A 15,916-nucleotide genomic window follows, 5' to 3' on the forward strand; every position below is an offset into this window, starting at 1 on the left:
AAACTTATATAGAAGTAAGAATAATAAGAAAATAGATAAATTGCAATAAATATTATTTCAAAAAATTCGACTATTTACAATAAAACTTCATATGTAGGTTAGTAATCATAACAACAAGCCGCTCTACAATGTTTTCGAGCATATTATTCACTTCACACATCGGCAATAAATGCAATCAAAGCATGGATAGGAGAGGAAACTCAAGCATACTGGCTGCGATTATCAGGTTTAACCCATTCAAAGGCAGTGATAGAGTGTCCCATGAAGAAACGTATAACCGACACCCCACTAGCAATCAGGAAATCAAATCTCAAAGTTCTCCGAGGGATGTCCACCGGAACTGCAGTCTCAAACATCATATGCACAAGATTGGCCTTGTCAAATCTGACGACTGCCCTATTCAAACTAGAAACCCTAATTCTCAGACTTCACGATCTCAAGAAAGTAAGTACTTTGTACGAGGGCTGAATACTCTGGAGTGTGCCGCAATAGATCAACAGGTGGCAACTGAAAGCCGGTACGTCGGCCACACACAATATATCCTAAATCCTACTAAATGCTAAGAGAGTTTCAACGTCCCTTATTTTCAAAGAGTTGTTATGCGTTGCTACAATCCATTTTACTTAGGCCCATACCAATTGTATGGGGTTCAATTCACAGTCATATTGATTTTGAAGCGATTTCGTCGACAATAAATTTCGAACAGATGTATATGCATTACTATAGCAGACCAAGGAGACAGGAGCATTTGCTGGAAGTAGTCAACATTCACGTCTTCATGTTTTGATTGACAGGCTATCAAGCCCCCACTGACAAATCCATTATTGCTAATAATGTGAGTAATCCGCCCAAGTTTCGTCCAGATATGCCTATCTATTAAAAGCGATTCTTTCCACAATTTCTTCTTAGCCACGCGTGGAATGAAATGTAGGTAGGTGTTTTCAAGTATGAGTGTATATGTATTTTGATGATATACTGGGAAGCGTTTATACTCGTACACAAGACGGTATATTATAGACTGTGCAACTCCAGTCATATTCGAATAAATGTTAACTATTTTTGAACTCCGAATGTTTAGTTTTGATGGCGAAGGAAGCAAAATTTACTAATCCATTTGTCCACAACAAGTTCAGCTATTTTAAGAACAAAACTTGCCAACAAAAGCCAGAAAATAAGTATAATTTGAATTTTAAACGGTAAGGCAGTAGCTCAAGAGAAACCTTGATGATAATAAAAGTTATACAATACGCCTATAGAATAGAGCTTAGTTTAACAATAGTTATTCATAATTCAGGGTGTAATTGTAGCTGAAAAACAAACTGCAGCTGTTTTGTGTAATCAGTATTTATTTATTTCTACCTCTGAACTCAAATTAATTAAATTAATAAGAATATATTAATTAAGTAAATAAAACATTTATTCCACAACAATAATCCAATTATTAAAAAAAATACAAATTACAAAGTTAGATAGTCCATCGTACCTCTCAAGGGAAGTAAATATTAAAAGAAATTCAACTCGAGCTTCTTTCACTAACGTAATTGTGATTCCAATAATATAAATAACATACAAGAAGTCTCAAAGAAAACAAGATTGTGTTGAACAAATCAAAAAATTGATATGGCTAAACACACACGCTAATTGAAATCAACAAATGTAACAAAAACAAAGGCAGATAGATATGGAAGCAGGGAGCATGAGCATATTAAAAAGTATATAATTTAAAAACGCCGACTAACGAGGAGATAGGAGATTTTTTTTTAGTTTAAGATATATGTTTCCAAGGTCACAGATACAGTCTGCATCAATAAAAAAAAGTAAGTTTTGGCCTAAAAACAATACTTACTCTGTAGAGCAGCGGACGGCAGCTGATTTTGGAGAGCTATGGATCGTGTTTTCTTTTTTAATTATTATACACATTCCGTGTGGGCGCCACTTGGCCCGATGTTTGGACCAAGAAATCAAAGGGGAACTTCAAAGGAATGTTCCAGTAAACCTCTAATTTAAAATGTTCGAAAATATATTAACTAGTACGGACTCCAAAGACAGAAGTACAGGCACGAGAGTAAAAAACCTTACTTGGCAATATTGAGAAGTATTGAAATAAAATTGGAAATATTAACCAAAGGAAATACTAACGAGAAAGTACCTTATCGAAACTCACTAACCTCGTTTAAAAAAAATTGTTTACAAAGTTGGTTTTACATATTAAGTATTTATGATATATGAGAATTAAATAGTTGAGTTTTATAGTTAAAGATGTTACAACAAATTATGTAATGGAGTTGTGAGTTAAATAAGTCGAATTTGGTAGTGGAAGATTTTACGATATATTATACCGGTATTGGATCCAATACCTCGAACGATTCAAACTGAATGGTATTTCTGGTGGAGGAAAGCTGGACCTCGCGCTCTCAGACGATTAAATCTCTTTGTCGGATGCTGATGACAATGTTCGAAAGGAGACGAACTGCACCTCGCTCTTATTTAGTTACGATGGAGTATCCAAGACTCCAAAATACAAAAAAAAGGAACTAGACACGATACGGCTAGCTAAAGTTGGGACAGGGGTTCCATAACAACCATAAAAATAAAAGTAATTAATATACGACGTAACCAACAAGGTTAACTTACCCAAATACGGATCGTGGAAGACAACCATAAAATAGAAACCCGTAAAATATATTCAGCGTGCCATGGGGCTAATACAACCGGCCACGTTGCAAAGTAATATTGACAAAATGAAAAACCGTGATTTCTACAAAGGAATCGTACTAAACGAAAGCTAAACACTGCAAAACCCTTATTTTACAATGTGAAAGAAGAAAAAGGGGAGACTTCGGTGAGAAGATCGACGGACAGCAAATATTTGTCCAAACAGTGACATTTAAAACAGCTGCTTTCAAATCAACGCACGATTCCTCAAGCTTCTTCATTGGAAGTGAAGTACAAAATTTGATCCTCGCCCAACATTACCACAGAGCAGTCCGGGTGAGTTGCAACAACATCGACAACCGAAAATACCACTAAGCCGCTGGGAAACATCCACAGTTCACAAGAAATTATGAGAGAAATACGAGATTTCAAATAATGACATCTCCTACAAACTAGCACGACTACCATGGAACACAATAATACCGAATAATCGAAAACAATAAATCTTGACATTGGCATGGATGATTAGGAGATCGAAAAATATCCCAAAAACAATAGGCACTGAACGTATTGTTTGTTTGCGCGTTGATAAATGCACGGCGGAATGAAGGTTATGTTTATCACAATTGAAACGATGTTTTAATGCCTTTAGTGAACTCTCAATATATTCCGGGTGAAGCAAACAAAAGAGTGCAATGAAAACGTTTTGCTATTATATCAAGTGTAAAATTTTATTTTTGGGTATTGGTGCGGTACGAAACCAGAGTGATATTGTTTGTTATTAAGTAATTATTAATCTTATCGACATAAGAAAATAAAATTGCTACAAAGTAAAATTAAATGCATTGTTATTTCTGTTGATATCGCCTCATTAAGGATAGGTGTGCATTCGCCACTGAACCATCCTGAAGATATCGTTTTTATTTTTACCGCTTTACAGGTGGGCACATAAATTAGCGAGAATCGAACGCCTACACGACAAGGTTTTTTAAATTTGTATTTTTCTCGGGAATATTTAAAAAGGAAGTGCCAATTACTGCTATACGCACTTTTGCGTGTTTACATATTCAAACAATTATTAACATAAGTACATACTGACTTCTGGCTTTATTATTTTTATGCAGAAGGAATGTCCCAGGTAAATTATTCGGCAAACTAGAGAATCGAGTTTCATGGGTACTGGTTTGTGTCTTTTTTTTTTTGAGAGACCGTATATTGACTGGAGTTCCCAGGGAATCTTAAAAGCTGATTTTGCTTACGTCCGTCATCAAGAAAGGAAATGCCGAAATTAAAAAAAACTACACTTAATTAAACCCAAAATTCGAGGAAAAAATTGTTGGAAAATGTCTTAAAAACGCGCATCAAACATTTACATTTTAGCTTATCCATTCAATATTATTTTCGACAAGAAATTCAAAAATTAGATGATAAAACCACCAAAGAAAGTTGGCTAGTAAACTTTTTTGAACTTTCTTTTTTTTTACAAATATATTTTAAGAAAACAACCTCAATGAAAGCAAAAAAATATTGTAAATATTCTAAATTAAGATTGTTATAAGATATAATTCATAAAAATTAAGAACTGAATTATATTTTCAATATAATATAATAATTGAATATAATTTTCAACCCATGCATTATCGATTTTTGTTATGGCTACACAAAAACAACAAAGTAATCAAAGGGGAATGTTTTCTTCAGAACTGAACATCCATTTTGGTGATAAGAATAAATTAGGAAATTTCGTAATATTACATTAGTTAAAGCACCAATCATCTTGAAAAAATAACACGAATCAAACCATCTACCTCTTTCAATCTAACACTAATCTGTTTTATCATAATTTATTGTCGAAATATTAAAAAATATATATTTTGAATGTGCATATTCTTATTTCCACTGTTAACAAAATTTTTCTTCAAAATACTACAAAAAGAGGATAAAAATCTATAAAATGTTATCTAGCATTTAACTGCTGTATGGTATATACCATAAATAAAAAAAGAACAACGCGATAACAAAACAAAATATCTTCCATGTGTGAAAAACTGTTTTGACAGCGTTCGGTTTGTATTTAAAAATACTCTTGGCTATTTAAACTGATATGGTGATATCGATGATATTAGTTAGCCAACTGGATTTTGGGTGAAGTAAAACCAGAAATATACAAATGACTAATAAAAAATCCAAAATCCAAATTAACAACTTTTACATAAAAAATTACTTGTTCAGCCTTTACTGTTCAAATAAAAATATATTTTAATTCCAACTAGCAAAACTTTTGACTTAATTTTATTCATTATGTACAGGGTAGTCGTAATTGAAGTATTTCAACAAAAAACACTGTTTCTAGAGTAGACAGAGCAACGATGTGCTCGATTTTTGGATTCATGGTAACTACTTTTTCATTTTTGAAAAATTTTGAGCTCCGATATATGTATAAATAAACAATGCATATAACTGTCAATGTCAATTAAAGACATCAGCGAGAGACTTCAAGAATAATTTTACCAACCGAGGAAGTCTAAGTACAACTTGATTTAATTAAAATGAAAAATACGGAATCCGACAACAATTGAAGGTGATACCATCCATGGCAGATATTTCTCAAAGTAATTTTTTTTCAATTTAGTTTAAAAATACGCTTTTCCTGTTAAAATACTCCAATCGCTACCACCCCAGACAATTCGGGTATAATTTGTCGCTATACTTTACTCCTACTCACCTATAACCTAGCCTATAAAAATAGCTGACGATGGAAGCAATATTTTGAATATTGTGAGGGTGGTTTTCGGAATAAGCTAATTGATTCGTCTTCATTGCCAGAATGTGGTGAGTATGATACGTTCGAACACCTTGATTGACTTAATAGAAGAACGGTAATGTCAAGACTCTGTATTACACGGAACTCCCAAAATTTCCAAATTTTATCGTACATCCTTTATTTAATAAAAATATTAATATACTAGTAGTTTATTATATCTATCTTAGCTCTTTCCACCTTTATGCTCCTGCCTGTTCTAGTAATTGCATCTCAAATTTCGGTTCTATTACACCGCGACCCAAAGGTTCTATTATGACTCTCTTCGTAAGTATATAGAGGTTTATCTAGGTTCGTCCCTCTGATTAGGCTCCACGAGTTCGACAGTGGCTCCTTGGTGTAGCTCGTTGCACAGTTGATGTAAACGCCCTCTAGATAAATAGGTAGATTGGTATAGTCCGTGGTGGCTCTTTCCTATTCTTTTTAAGCCCGTCAGTAGAGCTATCATTATTCTTCTTTGTCTTCAGGGGCACTCTTCGTTGCGAAAGTAGTCAATCATCAGAGCTACAGGAATTTTTAAAAAAACACATCAAAATAATTGATTTGTTGGGCATGTAAACCAGTCAGGCAGATTTTTCAACGACGAATGGTGGCTTCTTCCGACACTCTTGTTCCTTGTATCTTTCCCTGTATTATTATCTGTAGCAAGTCATATTTTGGCCAATCATAAAATATCCCACAAATTGTAATTTTTAATTGTTAGGATAATTTCTTTTTCTTTCTTCCATCGTCTTAGTATTTTATTATTCGTTATCCTTTCCGTCCAGCTGAAAATTCTCCGGTATGTCCAGTATTCGAAAAAAGGAAAGTCTTTTTATATCTTCATTTTTCATGATCCGTGCCTCCGTTCCGTAGAGGATCACAATCCAAGGTAATATTTCCAATATTTCCTATGCAAAAATTTTTCTACATTTTCATAAACGTAGATCTCGCTTTCTCTATTTTGATTCTTATTCTTACGGTCTTGCTTTTGTTGCTTGACAGGTCTGTAAATTTAACCGATGGATTTCTGATGAATTCCTTGGTCGATTTGGTCCTGTTACATCTCTCCACCATCCATTTTTTAATGACTGATTTTACAATTACAAACTTCGCGGGCTTACTTGGATATAATTTCGACTTCTTTATTTCTCTTGCACAGGGTTCTAGTGCAGTGACCTCTGCTTGGAACACTGTTGCTAGCTTGCCTATCGGAATAGAAAATTTTATTTTCGGCATGAATTTGTATATTCCAGTGCACCAGATTGGATATTATTGAAGGGGTTGGCTATTTTGCTGATGTCCTCAACCGAAATAAAAAGCAAACAATAAAAATTCAAAAATTAAAGATATAATAACTGTTAACAGAGCATACAAGGTGGTGCTGGAGCAGGCAAGGCAGTGCTGGCGTTTCCAACAGCTCTACATGCTTTGAATTTGCACAATACAATACCAAACTGATCAAATAGCATGTGCGTGCTCCAGTCTATCGCAGCTTTACAGTCAAAGAACGGCGACCATAAGCGAAGGTATTCCCCGTGGTAATCCCGCAGAGTGGTTCTACAAAAACGGCGATGAATCGGAATCCCGTGCGTATAAAGCCGAGAACTTGAACTTGAAAACCGCCAGAAAGTCATCGTCGGCAGCGGATTTTTAACGTATCATCGAAATGCTGGCGAAACTAGCTTTTTTCTACACCGTGTTGCGATACGCGAGCTGTAGTTACCCTTTCGACACGGTGGACCAGTACGTGGACCAATTTGAAAAACAACTGGGAAAATTCAAACAACAATGCCTGACGAATTTCGAATTTAAGGAGAGATATTTGTCGCTCGAGGTCGACAACGCAACGGATATTATCGGTAAGCGAGTTTCCTTCTTGATGATGCGCAATGTTTATTTGAAATTATCGAACAATCAATAGAAAAAATAAGAAATAACCAGCTTACTTGTTGTGAGTTGGAGAAGTCTTTATTTGGTTCATAATGATAAAACGTCATAGTTTATTTTTAAATTTTTGTAGATATACAAACATTTTTTTATATTAAATCATATTGAGATTCAGCATTTTAACTACACTTTAGTTTTAAAACACAAACTTAAAATTTAACCTCAATCAAAACGCTTTATTATATTTAGAAATCCAGTCCATTAAGAGCTTTTTATGTTTTGTTATCCAATTTGTACTTTTTAAATAATCTGGAACTTACGCCTTTCGTACTGATTTTTTTATATAACCTAGTTATTTTACATTTTTTGTCAGTTCCAGTCTATTTTTCCTTTTCCGAAAGCTTTTCCATTCTTAATACGAAGTTGAGCCGCGACTTCTGAAATATTTGCTTTGAAGGATATCTTAAATTTTTATTGTGAATTACATTTATGTCCCACTTTTGTATAGTATTTAATTTTAAAGAATTATATTGGTGTAATCCCCCATCTACACAAATCTTTCAGTTTGAAACTCATCCAAGGCGAAATTATTTTTCTAAAATAATCGGATAAAAATTGATTGGGTTCACATCTTTTTCAAGTCGCTCAGAACGTTAAAATTCCTATTATCCATTTTACTCAGCAATCAGATTCCCCCCTTTTTAACATTTTGTCACCTGCTGAATCAATACGTAGCCCATTTATAATTGAGGTGAATATGGGTCAGTAAATAAAATCCATCCAGTAAAGTAAATCCATCTCTTCACATGGCAGAACTTATAAAAGTTTCTCTGAGTTCTGGCCACAATGACCAGTAGTCCCTTGGTATTTTTTTATACCCATTATCAAGTTGATAACAATAGAGACTTTTGTAGGGCTGGAATACTAAGGAATTTAAAAGGCTTTTGTCACTTTATGTGCTTTGTCAGATATCTCATCAAATAATTTTGGCCAACACAGTTTGCTCTGCCATTTCTTGGGCTCCAATAGTAGAAAGGGGTAGATCGTGATCCCTATCCCATTAAAAACTTTCGTGTCAACATAATCGGTAAAAACCATACACGGTATCAAAATTCTGAACAACAAATGGTGCGTGAAAACCTTGGGCCCCTTCAAAGTCATCATCACTACAATCGCCCAGTTCACTAGTATTGTCTTCAGGGAGCTCCTTAAGAAAATCAAATAATTCGTTCAAACTCAACAACTGGTTATATAATTCTGTTTTAAAAATTCCTAGTACCTCCGGAGCAAAAACACCACATATTTTCCATGAGAAATCAAAACTGTTTTCATTTTCATGAATATATGATCATAGTTCTCTTGTAAAACATACCAATTAATAATTCATTACAAAACTCACCGTCGTATTTTTTTAAATAGAACCCCCTGTATATTCTACCATTTTTGAATTATACGATTAAAAAAAGTGTATATTCCAATAACGCTTAAAATGTAGTATTAATTTGGTATTTATACCAGTTATAATAAATATATAAATAAACCAAGTTATAGGTGTTTCAAAAAAATAGGAGCCTATTATTAAACCTCCCCATGGAGTGACAATCGTACCGTATTCGAATTGTAATACTAATAGAAAATGTGCCTATTAAGTTGACCACTGTTGTGAAAAGTACATTGATTTCTAAACAAACCTTAAAAAAAGTTCTTAGTTTCTGCCACTTTATTAAACACCCACGTGCAAAATTCAATTCGGTTGTCAAAAGCGTTTCCGTACAGCTTTTCGACAAGCAATATTTCATAAGGATGGAATCTGAAACATTTGTTTGACTAATGTTTGTGTTTTGGCGAAAAAATACAAAACTGAGAGCTTAAATAAATTATCAAAGATGTCCAAATGCCATAGCCAACGACAATCAATAAAATTTTTCTTAAGAAAACACAGAATGGAGACAAAAATCACAATTTCGACAACTTGTACAGTTATTTCAATGAGACAAAACTGACAGCTTAATCTGACATTTCCAAATTCAATAATCAACGAGATTCAATAAAAAATTTATTTAGAAAACTAAAGACTTTTGAGACAACCTGTATAGTATGAAAATAATTTCAAAAAATAACCATAATAGGATCTTACGTATCCCAAAAGTAAATCTGTAAATAGAAAAATAAGTGGAGATATCATAATTAAAATCAGGTAAACTAATTTTTTTTAAATAAAGATTTGGGAGAGTACGACTTCGTCATAGTCGGCGGCGGTACTTCCGGATCTGTAATCGCCAACAAACTGTCGGAGGTACCAGAGTGGAAGATATTGCTACTGGAGGCCGGCGACAATCCTCCCGAAGAAGTCAAGGTACCATCCATGTATAATTATTTAAAAAGCGGAAGATACACCTGGGGATTTGCTACAACCGCCCAAGAACATTCTTGCCTTGGTAAGAAAAAAATATTCACTTTACTTTTTACTTTAAATAATCTTTTAATTCAATTAGGCATGAACGATCGTAAATGCGCCGTGCCCGTACCCAAGGTACTGGGAGGCTCGAGTTCCATCAACTCCATGATTTACACGCGGGGCAACCCAAGGGACTACGACTTATGGGCGGATATGGACCTCAAAGGCTGGTGCTGGGCATCTATGCTTCCCTACTTCAAAAAACTCGAAGACGCCCACCTAGACGATAAATGCGACAACAAGTATCACCGCTATGGAGGGCCAGTGCACGTGGAACACCCCAGACACAGATCGGAACTGCTGCATCACCTGCTGAAAGCCGGAGAAGAAGTGGGCATGAAAGAAATCGATCTGAACGGAAAAGAACACATCGGATTCGGCGTCCCGCAATTGATGGCCAAAGAAGGGAAAAGAATCGGGGTCGTCGACGCATATCTAAAACTCTGCGGACAAAGGAAGAATCTAGATGTCAAACTTGGAAGCGAAGTATTGAAAGTGATCGTCGGAGAACACACTAAAGAGACCAGCGGTGTCGAATTCTTGCACCAAGGACAACTCTACTCGGTAAGAGCGTCGAAGGAAGTCATCTTAAGCGCAGGTGCAATCAACACGGCAAAACTTTTATTATTATCCGGACTGGGGCCTAAAGAAGACTTGGACGAAGTTAAAGTAAATCATCTAATTGACTTGAAAGTCGGTCGCAATCTTAAAGACCACGTGATATTTAATGGTTTATCGTACATGCTAAACCAGACGGAAAGCAAGCCGCCGTGCGAATACAGCGAGAGCACGGACTACCTCAGAAACGGCAAGGGGCCTCTAACTTCTCCAGGAATAGAGCTGATTGGTTTCATCAAAACCAACCGGTCCAAAGTAAAACAAGACGCCCCGGATGTGGAGATTTTCGTCACCAAAGATATCTACGAGCAGCGGTTAGTCAACCTAAGGTTGAAACCGGATTTACAGGAAACCCTGTTCACCTCGCCTCAGCACAAACAAGGATTCACCCTGAACTTGATGCTGTTGCATCCAAAATCGAAAGGGTCTCTCAAACTCAAGGATAACGATCCCCTGTGCCAACCGGATATCGACTTGAATTCCCTTTCCGACGAAGACGAGGAAGACATTGACACTCTTCTGGCAGGAGTCAGACAAGTCCAACAACTCATCGAGACGGATGAGGTTCAAAAACTGGGCGTAAAGGCCAACTACAAGAAACTTCCAGCATGCAATAAACACGAATTCGATTCGGACGACTACTGGAAATGCGCGATCAGGCACTTGAGTTCTAACGCTGGTCACGTAACTGGAAGTGCTCGAATGGGCTCGCCCAACGATGAACGAGCGGTCGTTGATTTGAAGCTCAAAGTACACGGCGTGAGTGGGTTAAGGGTGGCAGATGACAGCGTCATTCCTGTCACTATATCGGGACATCTCACGGCGTTAAAGCTGGCTATTGGTGAAAGAGCTTCCGAGTTGATTTTAGAGGAATGGCTTAAATGATGGATAGCTAGGGAATGTAAAAATATAACATTATATCGTTTTTTTACTTGGACTGATCCTGTTTACAACGTTTTCTAATCAAGCGCAATTTGTGTGAAACTGAAACTGAAAAATTCAAATTCAACACGACTATGTTCAACGTTGTTTACTAAATTCGATATTTAAAAACTAAGAGTGTCCCATTTTGCGGAGTATCTCCGTTATTTTTAAATATAGAGTTGCGTTTCTTGACGAGAATATGAAATTAAAAAAGCCGTTTAATAATTTTAAATTTTTGAGCCTCTTCCTATTTCAGTTATTCTTTTACACATTGAACATTATACTATTCCCCCTATTTTTTAATTGTAAACCGAATTTTAATATGTTTATATATAAAATACAGACCATAAAATTTGTATTTTCTACCTTTCGGAGAAATATGGATTGCACCTTTTTTCACAATCACAATTTTTTTGAAATTATTGATATTTAATTTACTTATGATAAAAATGTCAACACAGACCACTAAAGTAGATCCGTATTCAAGCAAACCTACTCTGAATTAATGATAAAGGCTTTCAGGTATAGATATGTAATATAATAGTAATATTACGTAATACGAAATATCTCTAAAATTTTCAGAGATTATACTATCTATACTAATTATACTATTTAAAATAAGAAAATGGTTAGTTGTCCACGAAATTAAAAACACCTCGCATGTATATACAGGGTGTTTCAAAACAAATGCGAAAAACTTAAAGGTATGATTCCTTGTTTAAAATAAAGGGTAATTCGTTATATAAACGTTGGGTCGAACGCCAACTGTTAAGGGTCCCAATAAGGTCGAAAGGTTCACGGTTGGTTTTACCCTTTTGGGATGCGAAATGGTAAAAAAACGAACACGAAAGGCAAACGACCCACTGTGAAGACTAACCGCAAGCTCTCGTGTCGTCGGTTCCGCCACTCGCCGGACCACGCGGAATTGTCTTATTGAATCTCAATGTCAAAAACTTCCTATTTTTCCTGTGCGGTTGCGCACAAGCCGTCACATGAGTTACGCGGGATTGAGAGACTGGGTGAACGAGCAAATTTAAATTACCGATCCCAAAAGGTCTCTAACCCGACTTTTGTGAGTTAAAAGGACTATTGAAAATAGAAACAATGGATTCTGAACACCAACCATTATCACTATATTGCGCTACAAATATGGTGGAAAAATAATAATAAAATCTAGAGCAATGCATAACAAGAAAAAAAAATCTAGTTGGCCGCTCTGATTTCTTAAGGCGTTTCTTATTATTATTTGTAGCGTTTCTATTTAAGTTACATTGTTTAAATAAAATGTTTTTAAAGCAGGTACTTATTCATAATTTATACATGAATAGATCAATTAGATTCATGAATGTTTATTAATAATTTATTTTTAAATTTTAATTGTTTAGACGATAATTCATAAATGTTGATAGAAAATACAAATTTGGACAGCACCCACCTAATTTATCTTTTTTTTAATATTTTTTTAAATTAAATTAAATTTAGATTTTTCTTTAAACTGAATTAATAATTTTAGAGCTAGTCTTATTCAACATCATAGAATCATTAAAAAAAAAGAAAATATGTAGAAAGTGTGTTTTATAATAGTAATACTTCCGTAATATTGTATTGTTCTATAAATTTTTAAGATAAAAAATGACAACATTAATATTTCTAGAGCAATATATCCCTAACGGTCTTGAATGTTTTCACATTTTACTTAGTAATTTCAGATTTAAATTACTTCGCAAATCGCAAAATAAATTTATAGACTTTGAAATGTCAAAAATTTCAATGCAATGGTTGATTAAAAAAATATATTTTTCTATCTTCGACCTAAATAGGTACCAACAAATAACCACAAGCAATATTTAATGTTTTATTCTCAACGACTTATTTTTAACCACAAGCAAATGTTATTTTAATGAACTCAACAAAGTAATTATCCTCGTTACTTAATGTTTTGTTTTAATCGCCGTTGTCGTCATGGCCGTCTGTTTCAGAGATACCCAAATCAATACGCATTTTTGACAATCTATTGATTCAAAATTCAATCTGAGAAAGATACTGACAATTGATTGGGTGGTAACTTTTTCCCATATTTGGCGCTACGTTCGAGGAAGTCGCTGATCCATCGAAACAACCAAAATTAAACAACGTCCACATTACTAGCCTGTTTCTCTGGTAGTCACAGTTCTCGATCAAAACTTTTTCCAGCTAATGATAAATTGTACAGATAAAATTGCGTCCTGCCCATGGGCTTCAATCAATCCATTTTACTAGCTGAAACTTAGATCGAGTTTTCCTGATTTTCAAAAATTATCATAGATCAGATACTATCTCTACACCTTCAATCACCAGCTTAATCAAAAAATGACCGTTTTCTATAGATTGTTCCCTTAAGTAAAAACTCATTCTATAAAGAATTAGAGATTATTAAAAAGAAAGGAATGAGTAACAGCTATCCCCAACTAACATCGGTAAGGTATTTTTTCTACCCCCGTCTGTAAAATACCTAATTACGCACCGATCTAGCGTGCGGGAAGCGTCACTTTACCACGTCAGTATCAATTCCCACGAATCCCAGCCACTTTGAACATTTCCAGGATTTTACCGCACGGGAGCAATCTTTTTGTTTTGCGAAAATGTAGCCAAAAACTGACGATCGTAGAAAAAGTATAGTATGAAACACGTTCGGTAAACTTTTTAACTCGTGCTTGTTGCATAATATACTATTATGAACATATGATTCAATTCCTGAATCAAAATTTGCTAACTCCAAACCGAAAACTAAAAAATAATTTCTCCCTTCCATTTTACGGCAACATTTTCATTTAAAAACACCTTTTACAATTTAGTGCTATAAATTTTTATTAAAACTAATTATATAGCACTTACTCATTGTTAATCTGTATACTTTAAAGGGGTCGAAATGGACTTGAAATGAGTGATTGTTTAAGTTTTTTTAATTCTCTCAAATTCTCGTACTCACAAAAAGGAAAATCTCCCCGCCCACCCTCGACGAAACGTATCTTTCCAATGAGACACTACCGCACTCGATTACAGTGTATATTTATATTTATATTTACATTTACACCACTCTAGAACACTAGCTTGAAATCGTCCGCGGTTTGTTACGACTCCTCTGACTCGGAAAGTGCCAGTCCACTCAATTTTCTCAATCTAAGTTTCTCCAAAACTCCCCCTAATATTTCAGATATTACGGCGCCATCTGCCGTTGAATAATATCGCGACATTAAAACTCACGAATTTTTAAGAAAACCTTCCGATATTCATGCCAACTACTTTCCAAAATATCAAGAAAACATATTCGCATTTACCGGGTGATTGGGTATTTTTTAAATTCTCTAACAAACAACTCCGCTAGCTGGTTATAAAGGCGTTCCACAACAAACGCTACACCGTTTAATAACCCCGCCAAATATTTCGCTATGACCAAGTGAAGAGTATGTTATTTTTGCGTTAAATTAAAACAAACTGCCCGTTTGTTGACGATATCGGGTCGAAATCGTGCAATGCCACGGACTCCAACGCGAAACCTTCTGGGAAGCACGTAGCGTTGCCGACAAACCGTTAAATAGAAGCGCTACACACATTTAAGCGACGAAAACTATACCGGAAGTGCAAAAAACTACCTAACCTAAGATGTTTTTCTTTACTGTCTCTTTATTATTTATCCACGGGTGCTATTGCAAAGGTAAGCAATTGGAGCCAATAGAAACGCATCGACCACAAATTTCTAGATTATGACTTTGTCATCGTGGGGGGCGGTACCGCGGGATTGACTCTGGCTTACAAACTTTCGGAGGTCTCGAGGTATAAGATCATCATATTGGAAGCGGGAGACGTAATTAAACAAAGGAGAAGCGGATTGGACGCCTTAAACGGCGAAACTGACTGGTGTTTCACCACCGAAGATAAGTTCTCTGGGCTTAACAACGGATCGGCGATATGGCACAGCGGTCGAGGTCTCGCAGGTATAGTCTTTTCAAATTATTTATAACAAGCTGAATTTTTCCGTGTAGCTTCGATTCCACAACATGCCCAACTTTTTCTTCGATCGTAATAGCTAAGAGATTGAGCTAGTGTGAAACACGTTCATTTGGTGATAATCAAAAATTTATTACTAACATGAAATTTCTTAGTTCACTCTTGAAATGAATTTATAACAAATATTAAACAATAATTGTCCAACAAAAAAGTTATATGATCATTGTTGTCTCCCAGCCCAATCATGTACGAATTTACCAGTAACCAGCAAATTTTTATATCTAAGCTTAATTAACAATCGTACAATTAAGTCATATCATCTGACCTACATTTGAAAATTGTCGATTCCATGGTGGCACTTTTTTATTACTAACACAAATAAAAAAAATAGTCCTACAAAAAAATGATATGATCATTTTTGTCATAAAAAAAATTATGTTAATGATAATTATCTATAAAAATAGGTGAAATAAGTTGAAATGAAAAAAAAATCTCAATTTTTGATAAGCGAATCGATAAACGAATATACGAGTGGGTGGGTGGGGGTGTTTTGAAGGGTAGAGTGGTAGATGAAATAAGTTGGA

The 15,916-nt window shown here is 35.0% G+C and overlaps 2 protein-coding genes across 2 annotated transcripts in view; one reads left to right on the plus strand and one right to left on the minus strand.

Annotated features, from left to right (window-relative positions):
* Positions 1–15,916, minus strand: part of LOC132705902 (flotillin-2) — a 289,458-nt gene that overhangs the window by 239,804 nt on the left and 33,738 nt on the right. The gene's annotated exons all lie outside the window — the stretch shown is intronic.
* LOC132706100 (glucose dehydrogenase [FAD, quinone]-like) lies at positions 7,065–12,540 on the plus strand. Its single transcript, XM_060677201.1, has 3 exons — positions 7,065–7,317; positions 9,568–9,783; positions 9,841–12,540. Exons 1-3 carry the CDS (start codon positions 7,125–7,127, stop codon positions 11,304–11,306), a joined length of 1,875 nt encoding a protein of 624 aa, XP_060533184.1. The 5' UTR covers positions 7,065–7,124; the 3' UTR covers positions 11,307–12,540.

Source organism: Cylas formicarius, unplaced genomic scaffold (assembly GCF_029955315.1).
Source record: "Cylas formicarius isolate icCylForm1 unplaced genomic scaffold, icCylForm1.1 PGA_scaffold_8__14_contigs__length_24414737, whole genome shotgun sequence".
Lineage (NCBI taxonomy): Eukaryota > Metazoa > Arthropoda > Insecta > Coleoptera > Brentidae > Cylas > Cylas formicarius.

Bases quoted from the DNA above. Each gene is read 5' to 3' on its own strand.
- LOC132706100 (XM_060677201.1), top strand. From the start codon at position 7,125: ATGCTGGCGAAACTAGCTTTTTTCTACACCGTGTTGCGATACGCGAGC. The intron at 7,318-9,567 runs GTAAGCGAGTTT...TTTTAAATAAAG, and splicing joins CAACGCAACGGATATTATCG to ATTTGGGAGAGTACGACTTC. The intron at 9,784-9,840 runs GTAAGAAAAAAA...TAATTCAATTAG, and splicing joins CCAAGAACATTCTTGCCTTG to GCATGAACGATCGTAAATGC.